General features: G+C 36.4%; 2 protein-coding genes across 3 annotated transcripts in view; one reads left to right on the top strand and one right to left on the bottom strand.

The window, feature by feature from the left end:
• Window positions 1–27,337, top strand: part of LOC133533081 (uncharacterized) — a 333,016-nt gene that overhangs the window by 246,166 nt on the left and 59,513 nt on the right. The gene's annotated exons all lie outside the window — the stretch shown is intronic.
• Window positions 6,204–9,901, bottom strand: LOC133533047 (uncharacterized). Of its 2 annotated transcripts, none has more exons than XM_061871967.1 (4): window positions 9,102–9,901; window positions 8,667–8,765; window positions 8,338–8,430; window positions 6,204–8,242 (listed from the first exon to the last, which is right to left on the bottom strand). In XM_061871967.1, exons 1-4 carry the CDS (start codon window positions 9,157–9,159, stop codon window positions 6,903–6,905), a joined length of 1,590 nt encoding a protein of 529 aa, XP_061727951.1. In that variant the 5' UTR covers window positions 9,160–9,901; the 3' UTR covers window positions 6,204–6,902. The 2 variants fall into 2 exon arrangements, with proteins under 2 accessions (XP_061727951.1, XP_061727952.1); XM_061871968.1 differs by having other exon boundaries at window positions 6,204–8,217.

Below are 27,337 nucleotides of genomic sequence, written 5' to 3'. Positions count from 1 at the left end.
TTAACAATCTACTATACTTTAAGCTCCAGTTTAGTTTATTGTGACGGAAGAGTAACTACGGAACCCTACTCTGAGTCTCGGTTTCTTTCAAAATTTGCATCATCATCATATATTTAAGAGTTAGACTCTTGTCGGTGGAGCGATTTCCATGTGTGTCGGTCCTCTGCGTTCTTGACAGCCTGATACGACACGACGTTGAGTTTTTCCTTTACTTGATCTATGTAGGTTCTCCTTGGTCTCCCCCTCCGTCTCCTTGCCTCAACTCTCCCTTCAATTATGTTCTTGATATATTCGTCGTATCGTAGCTGGTGTCCAAGCTAGGCTTGAGTCGGTCAGGACCGAAGAACTTAAAGGAATGAAATCCCACCACAGACCGAAAGGAACTAGTTCATCTTAAGCGCTCTTAATCGGTCTCGGTCCTTTAGTTCAGTAGTCGGTATGTCAGGAGGCCTACCGCGAAAATCGAAGTTCGTCAATTGCGGGCATTTTTCACAGTCACTCTAATTACGTCTTAGTGAGAGTAAAAGAGAAAGATCCCCGCAATTTGCGAGTTTCGATTTTCCCGGTAGGCCCCCAGTACTAAGTAACAAATCGGTCGGGAGCGAATGATCGGAATGAGTCAAGGTCAAGAAAGTCGCTGTCTCACGCTCTAGCTCTGTTTATTTGCGAGCGAGAGCAAGATATAACCTAGTCATACTCATTCAGATCTCGAGATTTGCTCCTGAACTAAAGGAACTAAAGGACCTAAAAGAGCGAACTAGTTCGTTCAACCGATTGACCGAGATCGGAGCGCTCTTTTTAAAGACCGAGCGGGCACAACTCTAGTCCAAGCATCTTTCCTCTTCTATTTTCTATGGTTCTCAACAAACTCCTCTTCTCTCCTACCATGCGTGAAACCTCTTTATTTGTTTTCTTCTCCATCCAACTTTGCCATTCGCCGCCAGCACCACATCTCAAAAGCCTCCAGCCTTTCCCTATTTAAATTTATTTAAATTTGCATAACATTTTTTTTTTCAATAAAGTGAAACCTATAAACCTATAATATACACCGTGTTTTTTTGATTTGCGTTAACTTCGAGGGTGCATTCCTGAGCTTAAATTAAGTAACTTTCTCAAAGACACCGACATTCTAATTAACTCCATTTCGGAGATAATCAATCATTAATTTTTACCTTATAAGGCCCTTACGAGCGTGTACACTTGCCTTAGGGCCTGTTTATTTATTGATTAGTGTTTAGTGAGAGTTCATACATTTGCTACTAAACGTAAGTACTATCTCGGACGATCGATGTTCGAAATGACAATGATATGTCACAGTTTTCAATTGTTTGGTTGAGTTAAATTTAATGCCCGTGTTACAACAACGCTATATGCAACATTTAGTTACTTTTTATAAAAAAAAAAACAAAAATTTTTTTTTTAAAATTAACTATGCCATTTACTTTCCTTAAACGTACTTACCGATACCCCGAAGTTAACGGAGTTCAATAAAAACTCGGTGTATTATGCTCAAGCGATCGACATTACAATCAAAGTTATTGGTTAATATCCAGGGAGGCAAATGGGGACTACGTTTGAACAAGCTTGTCCACTATAGTGTTAAAGGCACATTAGCCACAGGACCTCTAAACTGCAGATATCGAGCACTTACTCGCAGCTATGGCCCTTTGTGTTTACTTTGAAGGTAGTTGTGTATTTTTATACTGGTAAACTGGGGCACTTTGAACCGTGGGGTAACATTGATCATTTCATTCATTAACAAAAGTTTTTTTTTTTCAGGTAAGTTTCGGAGAAAATACAGATTTTCAAACAAACTTCATTTATTAAGTAAGTATATTTTTTTTATTCAGGTAATTACAAAAAAAAACTAAGCTTATTTACTAAGTATCGTTAAACCTCGTTTTGTCTCGATACTCCATTCCTTAGTTGACTTTATACAAAAATGAATTACCTTAAAAGCATAACAAACTGTTCAATTGTTCATAATAACTATACTCAGGTTCAGGTTTTTATCAGCAATTTATAAATTCTAAAAAACCGATACCATTGCACTGAGCGGAGAAAAATTTTGTTTCTTTATCCTATTGTTGCTTATCGCTGGCCGAACCGGTCTACATTCGCCCCAGTACAGGATGCTATGTACGTACAGTCAGCATCAAAAATAGCGGATCAAATAACGCTTCATAAGTATGTAGATACTTCTGTAACAGTTTAACAAAAAGTGATGTATTTAATATACAACAACTAAAACTGTAAAAGATATACTTTTGAACGCGAATTCTAAAAATTTATCTATATTTGGAAAAGTTATCCGGAATATCAGATACTTTTGGCGCGTTGTTTCATCCGCTACTTTTGATGCTGACTGTACTAGTTATTTAATTGTAATTTCCTTGCAATTGTTTCAGCATTTCTCTTTTAAGTTACCTTGAAATATTATTAGAACAGATCTGTGCCTTCCATTCAGTTGGAAGTTTATTTATGAGATCTGGTAATATATATTCCGATGTTCTCCGTCCATAAAAGTTTTTAAATTGCATTAGACATGTATTAGGTAATTAGTGAGCGTATATATATTTATAATTAGAAGAATCATGATATAAACACGTGTATTAGGTAATTAGTGAGCCTATTATAAAAGTCAAACACGTATATATATTTATAATTAAAAGCGCAAATACGGGAGTCTCGACACCAACTACAACTTTGTTGCATTTGGAGTCGAGACTCTTGGTCCGTGGGGCCCCGCAGCACAGGGCCTATACCGGCAATTGGCGAAACGGCTGGTGGATGGGACCGGGGATAAGAGAGCTGGCAGCTTCCTCGCCCAACGCTTGAGCATAGCGATCTAGCGAGGAATTGCTGCCAGCATCCTCGGTACCTTGCCACGGGGGCCCATTTTAGATTTAGATTTTTAGTTTTATATAGTAGTTTTAGTTTAGTTAATTGTATTATTTATATATTTTTTTTTATTAACTTGTCTATAAAATTGTATATGTTATTCCAAAGAATCATGATATAAGTATTACATAAAACTTTGTTGGTAAAATTTTGCTTTACTTCAAATAAAAAGTTTCCAATATGATACTGACCAGTCATTGTCAAAAGTGACGTTTTTGGTTGAATGTCACTTTTGACACTGACAGATCAGTATCATATTGAAAACATATCTAATAACTTGAATTGAATTGGCCTGTAAGGTGTGTCTGCGGACGATTTGCTACACACCAAAAATACTGCTACGGGCTACGGCGTAGCGCCGGTAGCAATGGTATGCTACAACCAAAGAGCATATAATCACTACGTTTGCTACAACATCTACTTTTTCATCACATTTGCTCGAAAAATACCTTACGAGTATTTCATGCAAGTGTGCTGAAGGACAAAGGCCTATTTTGTTCCCACGGGAGTTATGGATTGTGAAAAAAAAGCTATAATTCTCTAGAGAGTTTTTTTAAAATTATGACACTTATTCATACAGAAGCGCTGGTGGCCTAGCGGTAAGAGCATGTGAGCATTACCCCCGGAGTTACTTACACACAATGTTTTTCATCACACTTGCGAAGAAAAAACCAAATTTTAAGCGTAATAATTCTTAAATACGGTGACATATCAAATATTCCTCCGGCATTTTGTAATTTCTTGACAGATTAGGCATCGAAGGCACAGACCTATTCGGTATTCAGCCACGATTGAAAATGTTATAAAAATATTTTAAACGGCTGTTAAATTAATCAAATTAGATAATTTTAAATATAAACAAAAATATTGAATTATAAACGTCAGCATTTTAAAAGTAAAACACAATTATGCTACTTGGTTTGTAATTTGTATGAATAAGTGACATCATCAAAAAAAGCTATATATACCTAGGGAGTTATAGCTTTTTTGTCACAATCCATAACTCCCGCGGGAACATAATAGGCCTTTGTGCTTCGGTACACCTGCATGAAACGAGATCTTTTTCGAGCAAGTGTGATGAAAAAACCAGAATGGAACACCTCAAATACACGTATTTCACGTACTTTTTGCTCAATATATATCACAGTGACAATACCCTATTTCTATAAATATTATTTATATCTTCACAAAGCTTTAAGCTCAGAATCAGAAAGCTTCCTATAAAGCATTATGCTAAGTTGCACGTTCTTTGATATGTAAAGGTCGATGCAGCGAGAAATGCATTCAATGGCGCAAGGTGCCATGTTGCACACTTTATGAGTGTATGTTAGAGATACATCATACGGAATAAAAAGCATTGTGAAGAGATTTAATATCTGAAGCTGAGATTATATAATAATATCGGACGAAGCCAACTTTCTTAGGTTCAATAGAAAAACTGGGTCTAGTTCCATGGGGTCCCAGTGCGCACATGTTTTTTGCATAAATCGCGAAGCATTTGGTTGACTGGTGACCGAAGAGCCTGACGGCTTCCTCGCACAACGTATCAGCATTGCGATACAACGAGGAAATATTGCCGGCATCCTTGCCTGCCTCAAGGGCGGTACGGGTAAACGGTACCTTTCACCCGAGTTAAACAAATAGGCAAATTTGCATTATCAGTACCTAATTAAAGTAAGTCGTTTTACTATGAAGGGAAAACTTTTTGCGATAACTCAAAAACAGCTAAACTGATCATGTCCGCTATAGTTTTCATTTAATGTCTTTCTTAAGCTCTACTTCCATGATGTTTTTCATATTTTTTGGACCTATGGTTCAAAAGTTAGAGGGGGGGGACACATTTTTTTTTCTTTCGGAGCGATTATCTCCGAATATATTCACTTTATCAAAAAATATTTCTTAAAAACCCGTATTAGTTTTGAAAGACGTTTCCAACGATACCCCACACTCTAGGGTTGAAGCGAAAAAAAAATTTCACCCCCACTTTACGTGTAGGGGAGGTACCCTAAAAAAATTAAATTTTTAGATTTTATTGTACGACTTTGTCGGCATTATTGATTTATATATCTTTGCCAAATTTCAGCTTTCTAGCACTAACGACCACGGAGCAAAGCCTCGGACGGACAGACAGACAGACAGACGGACATGGCGAAACTATAAGGGTTCCTAGTTGACTACGGAACCCTAAAAAGGGTTGGCAAAACTTGACGTTCCTTTGCGCGCACAACCACAGATAAGATAATTACATGAATTTTGACAACCCTAAATAGCCAAAACGCATGATTCTATATATTAGAAAGGGACAACATGATTCGACCCTGAATCGCTGTCAAAATTCGGCTCTGTAGGAAGATTCCTTTCTGTACGGTAGTACTATTGTTTATTCTGTGACTGTCCACTCGTTTTGCCATAAATTAATAACCAACCATTCTTCATAACGACCCAAAGAAAACAAAAAGCGGAAAAACAAAAAAAAAACCATTGTCAAAGCTACTTAAAAGTCAAACTTTCACTTAACAAAGGTCTTAATTCGGAAAAAAGCCCGCCATTCAGGTGTCGCCGTAAACAATGCTCCTGTTCACGAACAAAGCGATATCTTAAGACAATGACATTACGAGGGTTGCCTGGTGAAACCCAATAAGTATGAGAAACCTAGTTTCGAGAAAAACGTTGTTAAAGGTTTATGGTCATCAAACACTAATTTTGATAAATAAATTCGTAGTTTTGTAAGTTTTTCGTGTAAGGTAATTTTATCCACTTTAAGTTAATTTATGTTTTAGTTATGTAACTCATTTAGTTTTCCTGTAAGAAAATGTCTTTTACCGAGGGGTCTCAACTTATTGGGTTTACGCAAAAATAAAAAAGCCGTTCATGTTTCTAAGAGGTTTTATTATTTTAATAAAAACTAAAAAAAAAGAAGTTAATCACCGAGTGAGAACATTATTCTTCATCAGAATCATTTCGTGCTTTGCCGGCAAATGTTTTTAGGCTTCGTATCCATCCATGATACTCCTCAGGTATAATTTGTTTCCTGCACATGGTTTCTAAATCTTTTTTTTTAGCAATGCTTATAGGTAACTGACCACTGTATCTTGGCTCTAACTCTTCTGGCCATGGCATTGCAACTGATGGTGGGTTAGACTGTCTCTTAGCTCTTGTTCTAGGCGTATTTGGTTTTTTATTTGAAACATCTAACTGACGAAAATCTTCAGACATATCGTAATTAAAGTAAATTTTAAAATCTCCTTTTATATACCGAATCCTTTTAATTTTTAGCCAGTTCACGGCCTCATTCGTGGTATCTTTGTTTTTATTATTCATTATAGCAGCACTTAGCTTTTTTAAGTCCAACATCTCGTTATATTTAAACTCTTTCACTTTATAGCTATCGATTTCAATTTTTTTCTTTCCTTCGTCAGTGGTAACGGACTTAGTTTTTTTAGTTCTAGCAAATCTAAATACATTCTTCCAGTCAGAAACGCTATTGATTGAAACGTTTTTCGATGCATGTTCAATAGCTGCATGCATCGAATCAACTTCCATATGGCTATGCCCACTTTCGAGAAACTTTTGCTCAATTATTTGTAGGTGGTCTGTCTTTTGTACTGCCCAGAGTAAGAGAGCCGAAATATATTGATTGCGGTTCTGGCCGCTGCACGTATCCGAAAAAATGCTTAATTCTGTCACGGTTTTAGGCAATTCAGATAAGTAGTAGAAAAGGCATGTTCCAATTTCACAACTGCCTTTATTACCATTTATTTCACTCCAGCAAAGACAGTAAGCATTATTTGGAAGTCTGGCTTCATAAATGGTAAAATTAAAGAGAACTAATTTTCTCATGTAGTATAGTAAACTTTCTCCGCCATTAGGTACTTGCAAAACTGCCTGTAAATCCATAGTTATTGACATGAACGTTTCGTCTATATTAGCACGAGCTTTGTCAGCGTCTTTAGCATTTTGACAAACCGTCTTCCGTTGTAAATGCTGTTGATAATCATCTTCTAGCTCTTCTTTGGATAGAGATTTTTCATACTTTGTGCAAACGTTGCAGAGATCTTTTTTCGGGCTGAAAAAGCTGTAATTGTATTCTTCATTAAAATATCACGATACTTTGACTCTGAAACCGGCTTTTTATTAGTCTTTTTACATGAATCTTCATACAATCTGTACATGTTAATAACCGATTTAGCGTCAGGATAAAGGTATTTCTTCTTACTGTCTTTACGGCAGTAATGAGAATCCATTACAGGAAAGCTCTCTATGTGATTCTTGACCCGTTGAACATCTTCTATTTTAGTTTTATTTGGTGGACTTTTCTTGCCACGCTTATCATCCCCGGCATACATTCCTAACGAATCCTTTTTATTCACAGCATCGGAGATGACATCTACACTAATGCACAATGTAGCCATGAAAAATTTTTGACAAACTTGGATTTGGTCATTGTCTTTCTGAAAGAAACATTTTTTACTATATGAACGCTCCTTTTTATTAGATGCCTTCTGTACTTTTCGGGTTATAATAGGCTGAATTTTTATGCAAGAAAGAATGAAGTTCTTTCTTGCTCGGAAATCCATACTGTAGAAATTACGGCACAAACTGTAACGTTCTTCTTCGGAAAACTTTTCAGTACATTTGAATTGGCATTTATTACATTCAATGGGTTTTGGAACTTTAGCAGGACGCTTAATGCCTTGGGTCACATAAGGTAGCCCTTCCATTTTTCGCTTTCTGGCGATATTTATTTTCCATTCAGATGGCTTAGCTTGCTTACGTCGCTTCAAGGGTTTGACACGACTCCAAACTCTGTCTAAAATATTGTCTAAAATTAAGTAAACAGTGTCTTCCACTTGTGAACGAACACCCGAACTTTCTGGGATCATACTATCATTGCAGCAGTCAGTTGGTTTTAATACTTTTAATGTATCGTCCTCTGAATCTGGAACATAAGAAGGAGCTCTTTCTATAAATTCACCTTCTCCAGAAATACAAACGTTGTTAAGTATTGGCAAGAAACGTTCCTGCTGTTTGCATGGGCTGGGAGTTTCAGGAATCATAATATAATGGCCGGAATCATTTTTCTGAGGTGTATCGTTCTCTGAATCTGAATCTAGAACATAAGCTCCTGCTGAATGGTCACCTTCTACAGAAATCCAAACTCGATCTAAAACTTCATCAATCAGCACCATAAAAAAGTTTTCCTGTTTGGATGAAACATTCGGACTTTCAGGAATAAAATCAGAGTCAGAATCTATTTGCTTTGATGAATAGTCCTTAGGATCTGGCACGTAAGTGGGATCTTCATCCGAATAGTCACTGCCGAATAAATTGGTTTCATCATCTGAAAAAAAAAGTAGAATAAATTCAATTACAGATTTACATGGTTAACGAATGATACCTAATAACATTTTTATCTATAATCTTCAAAAGACTTACTCGAGTCTGCCGTACTATTATCATCGATGACAATATTGTGCATTTGGGTAGCAATATAAATTTGCAATTCATCAAGATCGGAGGAGTCATCGTCTGAAATTGAATAAATTAAAGTAAGAGTACGAAAAACACAATAACTTAAAATCATTTACGGGCAGTAACGGGATTATAAACTCGGGTAAGTACAAATAAGGGCATACATATAATTATTGATCTTGTAACACCATTAGTACAAAAATGTACAGATATTTATAGACTATTTTGTACTTGTACAAGTACGCGGGGACTTATGAGGTACTATTACGGATCTTCAAATCATGGAAACTTACCATCTTTATTGTTTTGCAGACAACAGCTTATGTTTTCATTTGCCGTTGAAGCACTAGGTCCAGTCATAGAAAATCTGTTATTAGAAGTACTTGATCCCACTGGAACGTAAAAAAAAACAATATTATTTAACAATTTAACCATACAATTTAAACTACATTTTTATTATTTTTTAACGTAAGCATCACTCAAAGTCGCGTAGTTTGATTAATAGTTAGTGCTAAAACCCGACAAGTTCGCTCCAAACGAAACAACGACAATGCATTTCATATTAACGGTTACAATAGCTTAGATTTATTGTTATTTAAACACAGTACTATAAACACCATATAGTTATTATCGTTCAGGCGATTAGGTCATACATAACCATAACATGATTTATCTTATTTTGTACGACAATTCTAAATGTATTTCTAGGTTAGAAAATAAGATGTTACCTGTTTCTAGCATGTTACTGCAGGCTAGTTGCACTAATTTTCTACCTCGGTCACCCATCACACAACTTTTAACACATATACAACCTTCATTAACACAATACACAACTTTTTAACAGCTATTTTCAATTAAATATGCAACGACGCAGTGGAGCGCTTGCGATCCTGTCACTACCTGTCGAGGCGGCGCATGACCTTGCGGTCGTTAAACATACTTATTGGATTCTTCCCCGGACAACTTTTTAAAAGAAATTTGTTAAAGGTCCGTGCGAGAATCCGATAACTAGACTTAACATAATATTTCATAAAGATTTGTTTCAGATAAGTACTATAAGTTTGTTTATTGGGTTTCTCTTGTAAGTAGTTTGTACGTTTAATAAATAATATCGTAAAAGTAGAATCCGACAATTGCTTTTACCGTATTCTAAGTCTTACTAAAATCCTTTTAAGGTTCGAATCGTAATGAGGTAACACCGGGTAAGTAATATTAACTGTTTCTACGTTTTGTGTTTAGTTTAATTTAGTGTAAATATCTCTGCACTAAATACCTATAAATGTGTATTGCGTGGTTCTTCCACTAAGTATTACTAAAAACTGAAGGCTTAAATGTACTTGTAGTATTTAGTTCTAAATTAAAACTTCACATCAAGTACTTATTGGGTTATCAACTCGGCATATTTCCGTGATACATGTCAAATCCGCTTATCCGATATTACTATTAGATTAAGCGATACCGAATCAGTCTAAGACTGTTTTTACTTTAAAATCTCACTTTTCGTCACTTATTGGGTTTCACCAGGCAACCCTCGAATTCTGTCGGTCAAATTGGTAATGACGGTGTTTAAGAGGGTTCTGTAAATGTGAATTTTTACTCCGAGTTGTTTTTACTCAGAATCACTAGGATCGATTTAAAACAATAAAAATGTCTTCTTATTCCCATTGTTATTAATTTTAAATTCAAAATATACCTATGAATAAGAGCCACTAATTATTTTTTCACCACACCAACTGGTAAGGGCCCCAAATTTTGAGTTATTTCCGTATGTAGTAGAATTGACATTTAAATGATGATTTTGAATGATATTTTTTTATTACGATCATTTGGATTTGATTTGGTTCGATTTTTTTGTTATTCATGGTTAGTATTTTCCTCGCGTTGGCGTGGTGAAAATTTTTGTGTTTCACTCGGAGGCAAAGTCTTTTTAACCCTCGTGCCTTGAAACCCTTGCAATGCTCAAGATTCCAATTCTAGAACTACTCGCTACGCTTGTAATTCAATTTGGGAATCTTTCGCTTGCTCGGGTATCAATATTAAACACAAGCGGTTAAACAACTTTGCCCCCTTGTATAATAAATAACTATTGTATATTCATATTTTTGTGGTACATCGATAATCTGTTCGTGATCTGGGTTCTAGCAGAATTATCAGTGCTTCACCCGAAAGAATGGAGCGTACTACTGAGCCAGAACCAGTGTTGGCCGAACGTTAATTAGAATTGAAAATATTGAATTTATTACAATTGAACCGTAAACTACAACGGACGGTTACACTTTATGGTTCAATTTGTAATGCTTAATTTTCAATATTTTGAATTCTAATTAAAGTTCGGCCAGCACTGACCAGAAGCCTTTTGTTTCATCTATTTTGACGACCGGTTTGGCCTAGTGGGTAGTAACCCTGCCTACGAAGCTGATGGTCCCGGGTTCAAATCCTGGTAAGGGCATTTATTCGTGCGATGAGCATGGATATTTGTTCCTGAGTCATGGGTGTTTTCAATGTATTTAAGTATTTATAAATATTTATATGTTATATATATCGTTGTCTAAGTACCCTCAACACAAGCCTTATTGAGCTTACTGTGGGCCGTAGTCAATTTGTGTAATAATGTCCTATAATATTTATTTTATTTTTTTTATTTATCCTCTGTCGCGGAGTGGAATTATGCGTGTCTCTAAAAAAAGTTGGCCACATTTATTTTAAAATGAAAATGTTTTTTTTTAATTTACTCTTTTAGAAATAATATTAAACACAGGGACTGCGTAACCGAAAAATAACGATACCTTTATATAACGGTATGACGTCATACCGGTTTAATCCGAACCATTTAGGTAGCCGAATAAATTTATTTCGCTACCGAAAACTAACGGTAACACATTATAAGATTGCAATGACCTTTTAATCTCAAATTGAACGAAATAGTGTTTCCAGTACATATGGTGCTACTTTAGCGCACTAGTGCGAAAATTAGCATATTAGTTACTGTGTCGAACATTTAAAGGGCCATATGTACTGGAAAACGTACGATACATGTGCGAATAGGTAATTCGCAACTCGTGTCGATTTAAAACACTTCCTTCGGTCGTGTTCTAATATATCGCCACTCGTTTCGAATTTCCTATTTTTCGCACTTGTATCGTAATGTACTATTTTGTGCACCAGAAAAACACTTGGCAACAAGGTTTCATCACATCTGCCATCGGACCCTTGAAATATCGCCTCGCAGCAAATTTGCATAATTGGGTGTTTTTGCACAGTAATTGATGGCGCACCGCGGACACCTGGGTGTTCTTACAGCTAGCGGGTCTGAGTTCTCGGGTCAACCAGCGTAACCGTAACTTCGCCGGTAGTGCCCAACTTCGCCCAAATAAAATATTAATATCAATATTTTGCAAAGAAATATATATCCATTGAATTCACAATAAAAAAGATGCGTAAAAATTGCTTAAAAGTAAAAAAAAATCCTTGTCATAATAAAGGACCATGGGCAACTTTGTATGGAGCCTGGACCCAACGCCAACAGAAATGAGAGTAAGGTCATTAGATAGGTATTTCTATGCACTTCATTTTGTTCTATGGGCACCAAGCGGAATTCCATTGCAGAACTGAGATATTGGTATTTTAGCCAAAATGTCGTCACCCTTATTACCTAGGCAATAGAGTCCAAGTAAGTAAATTAATTACTGCAGGGTAGATGTTCGCGCACCGCCGGGCGAGCACACTGAATGATTTGCCGCGCTGGCCCGGCGGTGCCCATAGAACGAAATGAAGTACATAGAAATATCTATCTAATGACCTTACTCTCAACTCTGTTGGTATTGGGGCCATTTTGACGCATAGTCCTTTGACTTTATTCTTACAGCTAGCGGGTTTGAGTTCGCGGCTCAACCAGCGTAACCCTAACTTGGACGTTGGTGCCCAACTTCGCCCAAATAAAATATTAATATCAATATTTTACGAAGAAATATATATCCATTGAATTCAAAATAAAAAAGATGCGTAAAAATATTTTAGAAGTAAAATAATATAAATTCGAAAATAACGTAATCACAGCAAATTTGCATAATAGGGTATTTTTGTAATTGTTGGCGAACCGTGGATACAGCACTCAAGAGCGAACGGAGTCCGTGTAAACCAGCTTAAGATGATTATTTAATTATATAATATATAATATAAATTCATTTATTTCGACCAACTTAGGATCATATTACATTTAACTTAAGTATTATATTTAAACGTAAGATTAAAATTTAACTTAAACTAAATTAAATTAAGTCAAATATACTCATATTTTAACCTATTCTGGAGAGGCTTGGACACCAGTACGTGAATCATATGACAGTGATTCAGGCACTGGCAGTCAAATCTCTCCGCAAACGCTCTCAAGATGCCGTTGGAACTAGCCCGCACCCTGCGCACCAGGGATGTGCAGCGTTTCCTCATTGTAGTGTAGAAACAGTCTACTCTTTATGAAATCGATTAGTTATTCTGAGCTATGAAGATGGCCATGTCACACCTGGTACTTTCACAAGTCGAATGGGCCCCCAGGACAGGGGGCGGAGTGTACACAGGATTTTGTAAATTGATGAGGACCTATGTCAAGTTAGGGTTTCCAGTTAATTTGCCCGGGTTTTGAACGATTGCTAGCAATTTAGGTTTTGTGTACACTGGTATTGAAATACAGGTTGGTTAGGTAATAAAATGTAGAGTTATTTTATTACGTAAATTGAAACTTAGGGTCCCCAGCAAACTCGGTTCTCCATGCAAACGTAGTGACGCTCTCATTTTAAAATGACTAGCTAGATTGCTCTGAAACTTTGTACTTACAATACGATAAGGTATATCTAGTCCTGTAATTAGTTTATGTAGCTTCAGATATCATAGTTAAAATAAATACAGCGGATTTAAGTTTTTCATACAAAACTTGTTTTTGCTCTGTAAACTAATTACAGGCGGTAATATCAGGCAGGCCGTATGCTTGTTGGTATAAAAAAAAATAGATATACCTCATCTCATTTTACGAGTATGTGCAAAGTTTCATTAAAATCCAACGCGTAGTTTAAAAATGAGAACCAAACTCCGTTTGTATGGGAAGGTGAAATTCGGCAGAATTGCCGGGGACTTACAAAAGTATTTGAGTTGAAAAAATAAATTTCACATATACATAAACCTTTCATATTAAGTGCGTGGTGGTCAAAAATCGTCGGTTCAAACCTTGGCTGTGCTGTATTGAGCAGCAAACATCGTTCTTGAAAAATGCAAATAGTTTTAAAAAGTAAACTAAAAATTTGGTCAGGATCATCATACATAGGGGCCTTATGGGCAATAAGAATGGGGCCAGTACAGCGGTGTCACGCACACGAATCCAATCGTGCAGTCTAACGCCACAACGCGATTGGTTGATACTTGATGAGTTCGCGTCACGCGCGCGTTTGTTCGCAACTAGTTGCGTTAGACTGCACGATTGACTCGAATTCGTGAGTGTCACCACTGGACTTTGGCCCCTCATACCCCCCCTGACGGGGGGTATCGACAGATTACTCACTCCACTGGACTAGCACCATTCTTAGTGGTAAGGCCCGTTCTTGTATATATATCAATGGATGATGAGCTAGACCGGGCCGGGGCCGGGCCGGAGCTTCCGACGCTTCGTTTTCTATGGAAAGAACCACGTGATTACAGGTTAGCCGTCATAGAAAATGACGTGTCGGCTAATAAAAAATATTTATTTCGGTTTATCAATAAGATACCTAATATTAATATGTATTGAAAAGAAGAGCAATAAAATAGGTATATTCTGTCAGAGTTAAGTAGCTCGATGGAGACGGGAAGTGACCGAAATCGCGCGACGATTCGATGAAGCGTTTTGACGTGTACTGCGTTTGGAGGATTTTGATACTTTGAGGTTTTGTTCATGCTTGCTAATACATTGTTATCTTCTACTTAAGAGAGGGCTTAAATATTAATATTTTTTTTTTCCTTTTTTTATTGTGCGTTATTTTTTTTATCGGAATCATATTTTATTTACAATAAATAAATATTATAGGGGCATTCCTTCACAAATTGACTAAGTCCCACGGTAAGCTAAGAAAGCTTGTGTTGTGGATACTCAGAAAACGATATATATACAAATACTTAAATATATAGAAAACATCCATGACTGAGGAACAAATATCTGTGCTCATCACACAAATAAATGCCCTTACCGGGATTCGAACCCAGTACCTTCGGCTTCATAGGCACGGTCACTTCCCACTAGGCCAGACCGGACGTCGAAACAACATTAACATTATACATAATGGATATATACAGTAGTGTTATTATAACTAGCTTAAATCTAAAATAGGCCCTTGAGGCATTGTAACCAAGGATTTATTCGGAGGCATTTCTTCGATGTATCGCAATGCTGTCAGCATTGTGCGAAGAAGCCGAGATATGTCACCGAAGCCTATTAATTGTATACGCAGATGCACCTAACCTTACATAAAACCTTAAAGTGCAGATGTCGCTAGTGACGTTGTCACAGATGCAATGGCTAAACTTCGCGTTCAATGGTGGGTGGTCAGCTAGCGGAATTGGTGACGCGTTGGATCGGCAATCCAAAGATGTGGGTTGGAGTCTCACGTTGGCCAGAGTTGATCACCGTAGATTTTTTCATTGTGGATGACATCTGCATGTGCAATTTAAGAGAGGGATACCGCAAAATTTTAGTTTTAATAGGTATTGAATTATTACATGGTTTAAGGCATAGGTTAAGGCATATGTCAAAAATCATACGAAAAATGGACTATATTTGCAGGGGCAGAACACAATGAAAACCTTTAAGGTTAAAAAAACACGAAAACATGACAATTTTTTTTCATTTGTCAGTTGCATATCGTTACATTGCGTACCATAGCAGTATATTATTAGTATAAAATATTATAAGGGATCTGACGAGCAAAATTTTAAACAGAAGTACATTTTTGAGAGTAATTGAAATAAAACGCAAACACCCGATTTCTACCGTCGCAAGTATCGCGCGGCGCGCCATATATTTTGTCTCCTTCTAATTTTTTGACTTTACGCCTCCTCTTAACAGGAAAATGCTCGCGACCACCGCTGCATGTCACGATTGCCATATATCCTTAAAACTGCTGCCAAACTTTGACTGTTCTCTAGAAATCATTTGCGAATTTTGTCAGCAAACTCTGATCAAGTGGTTCCTAAATTTTGTGATCTTTTACCCATAACTTTGACACATTATAAGAAACATGTCATGAATTTTAGGCACCAACTATTTCTTGCGGAATAGCTATTTACCTCCACGGAGGTAAATCCCCCAATTTCAAAACCGATGCTCTAGTCTAGTTTCTTACATTACAAGTAAAAATAAATCAAATTTGTGTCTAAAAACTGAGTCGACTCCTAAAGACGAGAACTCTCAATATCTTATTGCCATCGTTACTAATACTAATTCCAGGGTTGAAGCGAAACGGACTCCCAAAAAACATATTAAGTAAATCAAAGTAAATCCTGTATTGAAATACTAACTAAATAATAAAGTATCAAGATCACACCATCAGCGTAGACCGTCACTAGGCGTCGTTAAGTGATTGGGTGTCATGGCTACCGAACATGCCGATACAACCATTTGACCATACGTAAACCTTAAGTCCTTTCGATAAGGTCCACATTTGTTCAGCAAGCTCTGTGAATGCCAGGATTTGACTTTTGATAGGCCTTTTGTACTTAGTATTAAGGTTCATATTCGGTTAGTAAACGAATGACGAATACGTAAATATGGAATTATTGACGGTTTGTAGTGGGGAGTGGTCAAGCTTTAGACAAATGATAAATGGCCTGACATTTACGAATTCGATATGAAATATCTGATCTTGATTTCATATTCATCATCGTCATATCTGCCTTTTATCGCCCGCTGCTGAGCATAGGCCTCTCTTCGAGGACGTCACTTCTTCCAGTCCTTAGCCAATCTCATCCAGAAGTGACCCGCAATCTTCCCAATGTCGTCCACCCAACGAGCCAACTGCCAGGCACTCCTTTCGTTTGAAAGCGGCCACCATTCAGTTAACATGTCGGCCCACCTGCCATCACTCTGCCTGGCAACATGTCCCGCCCAGCTCCATTTTAATTTTGTTATGACGATTCCGACATCTTGCGCCTTGGTGCGACGTCGGATCTCGACATTCTTCAGTCGGTCTTGAAGTTTGATGCTGAGCATTAAATAAATAAATATTATAAGGACATTATTACACAAATTGACTAAGTCCCATAGTAAGCTCAATAAGGCTTGTGTTGTGGGTACTTAGACTTGGGCGCGTGTAGTGATGCGCGTGCAATTATGTGCAATGCTGGGTCAGCAACGAGCGATATGACGATTGTATCAGCGACTCCTCATCGCGATGCTGCTGCAAAACTGAGAAAAGCACCTTCAAGGGTGCCTGAACCTGTTTCTCGTGATGAGAAGCCACCCCGCGCCGAGAAAGGATTCACACAGGCACATACTTAAATACATTAAAAACACCCATAACTCAGGAACAAATATCACACGAATAAATGCCCTTACCAGGATTTGAATCCGGGACCATTGGCTTCATAGGCAGGGTCACTATCCACTAGGCCAGACAGGTCGTCAATGCATTTAATATAAAAAAAAGTCATTTATTGTCGCAAAAAATAAATAAATAGTACATACAGCAAGCAGCAGCAAACATGATTGACTAATCGTTTTGACTGAGCAACTTGATTCGACTAAACAGTCGACCACTCTATAAGCATTCATTACAGCACAGTAGCAATAAGTATAAGCATATCGATATGATTTTACTCAGTATTTCTCTAGTAGCCTTACCACGAGTTTTACATTGACATATTCGCGTGCGTGTGCGTAACTTCTGTCGCCGGCCATCTCATCATTCACATGTGATTCGTTTCACATAATATGTCACACAGTCCATCCACCTTTTCCTCAATTTTCATTTTCCTCTTTCCCTCCACATTCATTCGTAATACCTTTCTCGTCACATGACTTTCATCCCTCATCACATGCCCGTACCACGCCAGACCATTCGCCCTTTACTTTTTCTACTATGGGTGCAACTTTCAGGGTTCCTCTTATATAATTCCTTACATACACCAAACCCCTTAAACTACGTCCAAAAGAGAGGTATGGGCATTGTGAATGTCATCTCGCTTTGTGTGGTAGGGCACAGCCAGTGGATGTCATTCCAGATCTAGAGCAGAGCCCAACTGGAGAAGTACCTCCACCTTACAGAAAACAGCAGCCAAATAACACTAGACCCTACTCATAGTGTTGTGTTCCTGCCGGTGAGTAAGGTTGCCAGAGCTCAATGAGGGGGGGGCGGGTTTAGGGTCGGCAACGCGCATGTAACTCCTCTGGAATTGCAGGCGTACATAAGCTACGGAGGCTGCTTACCATCAGGCGGGCCGTATGCTTGTTTGCCACCGACGTAGTATATAAAAAAAAAATACACAAAAAAACATTCGGTTCAGGGTTGGGCGTACAAAAAGAACAAATTTCAACTTAAGTTTACAAGTAAGTATAAAGTTAGTCTAAACCTTCCCCAGAGTCATAATTACCAAAACTGACCATTATACTCTTTACTTTAAAAAACTATTCGCTGACGTAAAAGAAGCCGCCGGCCCAACACGGATCGTCCATTTGAGTGCCTCCGCTGGGATACAACCTGCGTACCCAACAGAGACGAGTCAATGATATGGACTGGCGTTATTACAAAGCGACGTGTCATCATCATGTGTGTGCAGGGGCCTAACACAATTTAATTTTTACACTTTTTCCTTAAACGACGATTTTCACGCGATTATACGTAAATAAATCACGTCGCTAATGGGTCACGTAAGGGAAGGTCGAAACAGCGTTCTGAAGGTGATTGCGGACAGATTTAGCTGCCCCATAATGTGGCATTGGATGGAGCAGGTCAGATCTACTTTGTTTTTGGTGCTAGGCCCATAGTGTTTAAAAACATGTAATTAAAAATACTCATTGTAACGAATATAGATTTTAAGTTAATTTTACTAAGCATATATGGACTTCTGGGTTTGAAATAAAGATATAAGTATTTAATTTAATTTAAACGGGAAATGCAATGAAAAAAAAATTTTGAAACGAGATAATATCTGCGAGGGCAGACTAAGCAAAACGTTAAAAAGTTAAAATTGGCGCTGGTAACTTGTAGTCTTATACACTTTTTCCTTAAACGACGATTTTCACGCGATTATGCGTAAAAAAAATAACGTCGCTAATGGGTCACGAAAGTCTAAACAGCATTCCGGAGGTGATTGCGGACGGATTTAGCTGCCCAATAATGTGGCATTGGATGGAGCAGGTCAGATCTACTTTGTTTTTGGTGCTAGGCCCATAGTGTTTAAAAACATGTAATTAAAAATACTCATTGTAACGAATATAGCTTTTAAGTTAATTTTACTAAGCATATATGGACTTCTGGGTTTGAAATAAAGATATAAGTATTTAATTTAATTTAAACGGGAAATGCAATGAAAAAAAAATTTTGAAACGAGATAATATCTGCGAGGGCAGACTAAGCAAAACGTTAAAAAGTTAAAATTGGCGCTGGTAACTTGTAGTCTTATACACTTTTTCCTTAAACGACGATTTTCACGCGATTATGCGTAAAAAAAATAACGTCGCTAATGGGTCACGAAAGTCTAAACAGCATTCCGGAGGTGATTGCGGACGGATTTAGCTGCCCAATAATGTGGCATTGGATGGAGCAGGTCAGATCTACTTTGTTTTTGGTGCTAGGCCCATAGTGTTTAAAAAAATGTAATTAAAAATACTCATTGTAACGAATATAGCTTTTAAGTTAATTTTACTAAGCATATATGGACTTCTGGGTTTGAAATAAAGATATATTTAATTTAATTTAAAGGGGAAATGCAATGAAAAAAAAATTTTGAAACGAGATAATATCTGCGAGGGCAGACTAAGCAAAACGTTAAAAAGTTAAAATTGGCGCTGGTAACTTGTAGTCTTATACACTTTTTCCTTAAACGACGATTTTCACGCGATTATGCGTAAAAAAAATAACGTCGCTAATGGGTCACGAAAGTCTAAACAGCATTCCGGAGGTGATTGCGGACGGATTTAGCTGCCCAATAATGTGGCATTGGATGGAGCAGGTCAGATCTACTTTGTTTTTGGTGCTAGGCCCATAGTGTTTAAAAACATGTAATTAAAAATACTCATTGTAACGAATATAGCTTTTAAGTTAATTTTACTAAGCATATATGGACTTCTGGGTTTGAAATAAAGATATATTTAATTTAATTTAAAGGGGAAATGCAATGAAAAAAAAATTTAGAAACGAGATAATATCTGCGAGGGCAGACTAAGCAAAACGTTAAAAAGTTAAAATTGGCGCTGGTAACTTGTCAAGACCCTTGACCCTTTTTATACTTTATCAAACCCAAGATGGTTTATCGATATTCTATATTACAGCTATCTAATAAGGGTACGTAGTTCCATAAACAGTCCATAGGTGGCGCTGTAATCAATAATAATTAATTTAGGCTAGCTAATGTGTGATGTACACTCACTTTTCCAATATATTCGATAAGAAGGACACGCAGTTTGCCTCCGAATACCTCAAAATCCTCCAACATCCGACCACGTGCCAACAGTCTCGATAGATAAAAATCACGAAAACATGTCTAATTTTCTTTTATTTTCATCGTTACCCTACCTACATAGCATAGAAGTATAAGTTTTTCTATGAAATTTCCATTTCGGGAGAAAACTGATTCCACTAACTAAATCTTAACAAATTACTTTAATTTTGATGTCGATCGCTTCAGCATAATATATTGTTTTATTTTATAGGTTTTGCTTTAAGAACATATATTTTTTTGGTATAGCAAATTTTGGACAAAAGGATAATCTATAAACCTAGTTTTCCATTGTGTAATATACTAAAAAATTATGGAGAATGGAAAATATTTAGAAGTGGAAAAACATTTTCTCTTTTTCTATGGACGTGTACGTGGCATATACTTCCCTCTTAAAAACAAATAAGAATTTTTTATTAACTATCAAAAGCAAAAAAAAAAATTCCTTCTCCATTTTCCTTATAAACGATACTGAATATGCCCTTGAACGAATCCCCACTATTTTTATTATAGCTTGTATATGGAGATTAACAGTCTTTATCTATTAGTCTCTGGCACATAGTATGGAGGCTTTTGTTTATTGTAGTGCTTTTATGCTTTATATCAGAGATTCGATTTTTTTCAGGAGATTTATGTCACCCATGTACAGTGAGTACAGTCGAGTTCATAAATATGTGTACATTACTTCACCTTAATCCATTGCAATAAGGTGGATAAATGTGTGTACATATTTAGGTAAATCTAAAAGGCTTTTTATGTGTGTTATGAAATATCTTCGTAGCTTAGTTTCAACTTTTGGATGAATATACATACATGTTGATAATTATATTTTAATTAAGATTTTTATTTTATATAATACCTACTCGAAGAAGATCTGTCTGAGACTCAGGGACGCCTCAGGAGATAAAAGAGCTGGCAGCTTCCTCGCTCAAAGCATCGGTCTAACGATCCAGCGAGGAAATGCTGCCAGCGTCTTCGGTACTATGCCGCAGGGGCCATTTTAGATTTAATTTAGTCATATTTTAGGTTTAGTTTATTTATAGTTTTAGGATTATTTCTAATAATTATTTCATACAAATAAAAACTAGAATAATCGTTTACGGCTTAACCTTACGAACCATGCCTGTGCCATTTTGAAGAAAATCTAAAACCTGAATTAACAAACATTTCATCGCCAACCTGACCTGCTCTTCTTTATTTTTAGAGGCACATATTTTTCTTAGACTTTATTTATCTTATACGGAGTTAAATATATCTTTGGTAATAGTTAAATTGCTTCCTCCTTATATTGAAAACATTTGCATAAGTACTGACCACATAATTTGTTTATAAAGTATGAATCTTAATTCAAAGCCATAGATTTCAAAATTCTATAGTAAACTATGACGTACCATGGCAAGTTATGGGTGGGTAATAAAATATTCTAAGCTTATTGCCGGACATGTACTGTCTACGTGTCATCGATTTAGGCTGTGGCTTAACTGGCAGCGGTTATAAAAGCGCAAGCAGGAGCGGGTTTATATTGTTGAGCGCTATGAAGTTAATAATTGTAATATCAATATATGCTCCTGACCATTTTCCTATGTATACGACGATATGACATCTGCTTTGACTGTCTCATTTGCTAAGTTTAATCTTTATAATGTTTATTACGCTCTTATATTGTAATGTTTAGGTATAGTTATTTGTTCTCTGATATTTTTCACTGTAGCTACGATATGGTGTTAAATTAATTTGTAACATTTGCGCTTACTTGTAAAGCATTCTGTGTACACTTGTTTTGGATCTCGTGCTAGTTTTTAAGCCATTAATGTGTACTTAATAAAGTAAAAAAAAAGTATAAAAGGCTCAAAATCACTGCCACAAACTGACCGATTTGATAGAAAATTCCTTAAAAATCTACTCGGAATCATAAATGAGTAGCTATTTGATGAGCAATTATAGTATATTATATTGTGAAACTGATGATCAACAAATCGTCCATGATATAACCAGAAACTTGTTTCATCACATATAAATATATAAATATTATAGGACATTATTACACAAATTGACTAAGTCCCACAGTAAGCTTAATAAGGCTTGTGTTGAGGGTACTTAGACAACGATATATATAATATATAAATATTTATAAATACTTAAATACATAGAAAACAATGGGTGTTTTCTATGTATTTAAGGAACTTGACTCAGGAACAAATATCCATGCTCATCACACGAATACATACCCTTACCAGGATTTGAACCCGGGACCATCAGCTTCGTAGGCAGGGTCACTATACACTAGGCCAGACCGGTCGTCAATCAATTGTCAATTCAGTAATTTAATTGTCTAAATTGAAGTTCCTAATTTAACTTAAGTAGTATATTTTGTGCGTCTCCTGCGAAAGTAAGCCAGAACTACCTTTTGTGCTCAGAACTACCTTGTGAGCACAAAATTAATATCCGTCAGTAAATCGCTTTCCGCTGCTCCTTAGAAAGACTCCATCCTAACCCTAGAGAGCGGAGCGGTTATCAATATTCCACCGCCACTGCCTTTGACGGCCCGTCGTTAATTGATAGAATTATCACTAAGTTGCATTAATGGGGGGGGGGGAATTAAATACCCCCTTTTTGAGTGGTGTATTCCCGTGAGATTATACGTATTTTTAGGGAAAATTTTAAGTAAACCAATACCATGAATACTATGGCTGCTCTCACATTCATGGCTGGCATAAAATGTTATATAACATGGTGTGACAGGGACAACATGTTATCAATACTATCATGTTGTCCCTGTCACACGATGTTAACATTTTATAACAGCCAATGTGGGAGCACCATAAGTATTTGAAAAACAGGAATTCCTTTATAACGGGATATCGTACTTAATGAAATGTTTTAAAAAAAAAACACTTCCCTAAATCCGTATTGCATCCCCTCGGACCCGGACATCAATCGGAAACTCACCGGATATCCGTAACGTCCGGTAGCTAACAAACTATGTTCGTAACAAAACAAGGAAAACCACTCGCTACCACTCGCTTGTAACTTTTATTCGGCAGGTGTTGAGTTTATTTTACCTATTTTGTTTTCTAACATTCTGAAAAACAAAACTTCTGACATAATCACACAATATTTTTTTTCATCTGACGAAAAAGTAAGATCGTCGATACATCCGCCGAAGACATCTGAGGGCTTACCGCAAACCATGTTCGACGTGTTGCCTCTCTGTCACACTTATGTACGAATTTACAAGTGCAACAGAGAGGTTACACGTCGAACGTGGTTCACGGTAGGCCCATCTGACGCCAATGACGCCACGATTATGCTTACGCTCCGTTTACCGAGACTGCTGAGGGCCCTAAACTTTCGAATAAATTACCTCCCTCCTTAAGGGGCTCCCCACGGTTTTCATCAATTTTTGACAAGTTTTGAGTCGTTACTTCTACATTTGCACTACAAATAGAATTATATGACAAACGGCTATCGGTTCTTTAATATTTTATCTCCATTCTTGTCTGCCGGATTTTGAAAGAAATTAATACTTATTTTTTTATGATTTTTGTAAACATTGTCTAAACAAACACTATTTTCGTTACTAGATTGCTATGAAGGATCTTACATATACGAAATCTACATATTTGGGTTCGTCTTTGACGTCTCGAAAAAATTGTCAGAGATATTAATTTTAAATTAATTAACAAAAAAGTTATGGCCAGAAAACCAGTTTTTTTCTACAATACAAACAGACAATTCACTTTTCTTCTACAAAAATAGCTCCAGCAACACTTTGAAACTGTTAAAAACCCTTTATTAGATCAATCCACGTTGCATTCCCCAATCGGCAGCTAGCCGGATATCCGTAACGTCCGGTAACGAACAAGTTACCTAACAAAACAAGGGAAACCACTCGCCAGGTAGACTTGTTACATAGTTTAGTTTACCAAGTGTTTCTTAACTTTGATTCAAGGGTTTTTTAGGGTTCCGTAGCCAAATGGCAAAAAACGGAACACTTATGGATTCGTCATGTCTGTCTGTCCATCCGTATGTCACAGCCACTTTTTTTCCGAAACTACAAGAGCTATGCTGTGGAAACTTGGTAAGTAGTTGTATTCTGTGAACCGCATTAAGATTTTCACATAGAAGTAGAAAAAAAACAATGATTTTTGGGGGTTCCCCATACTTAGAAATGAAACTCGATTTTTTTTTTTCATCAAACCCATACGTGTGGGGTGGGTATCTATAGATAGGTCTTCAAAAATTATATTGAGGTTTCTAACATAATTTTTTTCTAAACTGAATAGTTTGCGCGGGAGACACTTCCAAAGTGGTAAAATGTGTCCCCCTGTAACTTCTAAAATAAGAGAATCGTAAAACTAAAAAAAAATATATGATGCAAACTTCCACCGAAAATTGCTTTGAACGAGATCTAGTAAGTAGTTTTTTTTAATACGTCATGAATGGCACGGAACCCTTCATGGGCGAGTCCGACTCGCACTTGGCCGCTTTTTGTGGATGACTGATTAATAAGACACTCTGTGAAAATGCCATATGAAGAAATAAATAAGGGTTTTAAAATCCAGCACATCCGAAATGCCTAGACTATTATCTAAAACTACATATACAGTGTGTCCCTAGCCATTGGACAAAGCCGAAATGTACATTTGCATTAGGGTATTTAGAACCAGTGTACAAAGTATCATAACAACCGGTGTAGCGGTTTCGAAGAAATTAACAAATTACCTTTTTATACTTTGGAGCAGCCTGTATGTGTTAGTAGCTCCTAAGGTAATATCCTCAAAGAATAGTATGGAACCATCTTCGACCTTTTGATTATCTTGTTTATTTATGACACTAATAAGCTTCTGACTTTTGAAAAATGTCCTCATTATCAAATATTTCGAACAAATTGTTAAAAACATTGCCAAAGATTAACACAGTGTATTTCTTTTTATTGTGGATTATTGCAAATAACTTTTGTTCGTTTTTTTTTTTCTTTTGTTTTAATTAAAAAATATTAACGTCAGAGCATTCTTGAGAAGTAACCCTACGTGGGGTTTCTTTCCCCACCCCATTCAGGGTTTGTCCAATGGCTAAGGTCACTCTGTATATTTGTGAACATAAGTGCCTTGCGAACATATACTTAAAGTGCTCCAAATGGTGGTTATTCGGCAATACAACTCATCGGCGACTGAAAACATACTAATGCCGGGCGGCTGTGACGCGAATAGTAATGTGCCCCCGTAATATATTTACGACTCGCTGTGGGGTAAGGCAGGGGCGGCAGCGGGGGTAAAAAGGGTCATTACATATATAATTTGACATAATAAGTACTCGTTTTTGGCAAGCCTCTTCTTGTGCAGAATGGGCAAATAAAATTTTAACTATATTAAGTGCAAAATGAGTATTTTTTTATAAATATATTATTCCGGGTTGGTAATTATACACGGAAGATAATTTCTGCCAAATGTCTACCTCCTAGCACTGTTGCCTGCCTGTTGACTTTTGTATGAGTTCTACATTTCCTGCTGACTAAAAGTCTGGAAAAGATCGCTTTTTAGCGATAAGACTGCCTATTGTTACCTGGTTCTGTTTTCCTTTAAAATTTATTTGTAGTTTTACATGTATGTAAAATGTATAATTGATGGTGCAATAAAGAATATTTACTTACTTACTTACCTCTAGCAGCAAGCAATTTTGTATCAAATCTTTGTGTTGTTTAATACACGTTGTTTTAACAATGACAGTATTAGGCACCCAAATTCCTCAACTTTTGCAGCTCCTGACTAATTTCTGTGGGACTATCTAAAATTACGTGTTTATGCTTACAAGCTCATGAATTTTAAACAGTTAAAACCGACCGTCCAACACAAATTTACTAAGATAACGCCGGAAATGTGCAAAAATTGCGATGATTAGAGCTCACATTTGTCTGGACATTTGTCAGACATTATGTTCGGCAAATATTTGCCAACCCTGAATAATATGTGTATTTTTGAAACAATACTTAATAATCTTTGAACTGTTTATAGTTAAATTTTAAAAACAAAATGATACTATTTATTTGGCTAGGTACCGTGTATAATAATCAATTTGTATTAAGAAAAGGAGTGTGGGTAAATTTCGAATATACGAGTATTATATTAGTAGTTATATCATTTATTTTCAGGCAACTAAGGCCCATATACTACTATTATGACTTGAAATAGTGGTTATGTCCAATATAATGCAATTTGGTATAAGTAATCGAATATACCGTCATTGCGATTCATAATTCATAATAATTTATTTGTATATATAAAGGGTTTCACATAAAAGTTTTTGTAAAATTCGGTTTCCCAGCTTTTAACACGAACATACATTTAGATTGTTATTTCTAGACATATTGCTTACAACAGCTAACTTCTGATTATGCGATTTAGAATATCGATCTTTGGTTTGATATTCCAGCCCATTATGTGTTTTGGCTAATAAAACCTGAACAGTGAGAGAGTTTCTAAAAATGTCTCACTTTTGTAAGCAAAAATCTGGTAGAATACGCCATAATAACGTATTCTAATCGAGTAATTTCTTAATTGTTCAGTTCTGAAGCTCTTGTTTGTAAAGATCAAATAAACTATATATATAGAAAACGGTTGCACTTACCTCTTGCTAAGACCCAAATATATAGGCATAATGCGTACTGTATGGGTATACAGGTATATAATAAAATACCAAGCAATATAAAAAACGGTACGCCTAACCAGTTCAAGAAATCCTTAACTAAATGGCTGTTAAATAAATGCTTTTACTCCATAAGTGACTTTCTGAACACTGCTGAACATGACTATGATGAATAATATGAAGGATTATACTATCGAATGTATTATATTAATTTATTAATCTTGAATGATTTAGTGTATTTTAATTTTAATTATTCTTTTGATCGCATGACATGATAGATTGTAATATTTGCATGCTCAATTGTGAGTCGAGTACATTGTACAACAAACTTTATGTCACCATCTACAAAAATCATTTGGCAAATAAATAATTTGTATTTGTATTTGTACTGAAAGCTAATGCTGAATCTTTTTATCTCAAGTATTTTTTAATTAAAAACAAACTTATTATTTAGTAATTAGGTTGCCGCTTGTAACTTACAACCGCACCGCAGTTATGGTGGCTCGCGCGGGTGAAAGGCACGGCATCTTGTTTACTTACTAGCTCTATCCCTTCTCGAATATCGAAAGGACATTTTACTTGCCCACTGGACATAATGGCGGTCAAATTAAAGCTGTTATATTATCCATGTGTTTCATATTTAGCT

Source organism: Cydia pomonella, chromosome 28, assembly GCF_033807575.1.
Source record: "Cydia pomonella isolate Wapato2018A chromosome 28, ilCydPomo1, whole genome shotgun sequence".
NCBI lineage: Eukaryota > Metazoa > Arthropoda > Insecta > Lepidoptera > Tortricidae > Cydia > Cydia pomonella.
The sequence above is the reverse complement of the archived record's forward strand: the minus strand, read 5'-3'. Positions and strand labels throughout refer to the sequence as shown.

Bases quoted from the DNA above. Each gene is read 5' to 3' on its own strand.
- LOC133533047 (XM_061871967.1), bottom strand. From the start codon at position 9,159: ATGGGTGACCGAGGTAGAAAATTAGTGCAACTAGCCTGCAGTAACATG. The intron at 8,431-8,666 runs GTAAGTTTCCAT...ATTCAATTTCAG, and splicing joins TCTGCAAAACAATAAAGATG to ACGATGACTCCTCCGATCTT. The intron at 8,243-8,337 runs GTAAGTCTTTTG...TTTTTTTTTCAG, and splicing joins TAATAGTACGGCAGACTCGA to ATGATGAAACCAATTTATTC.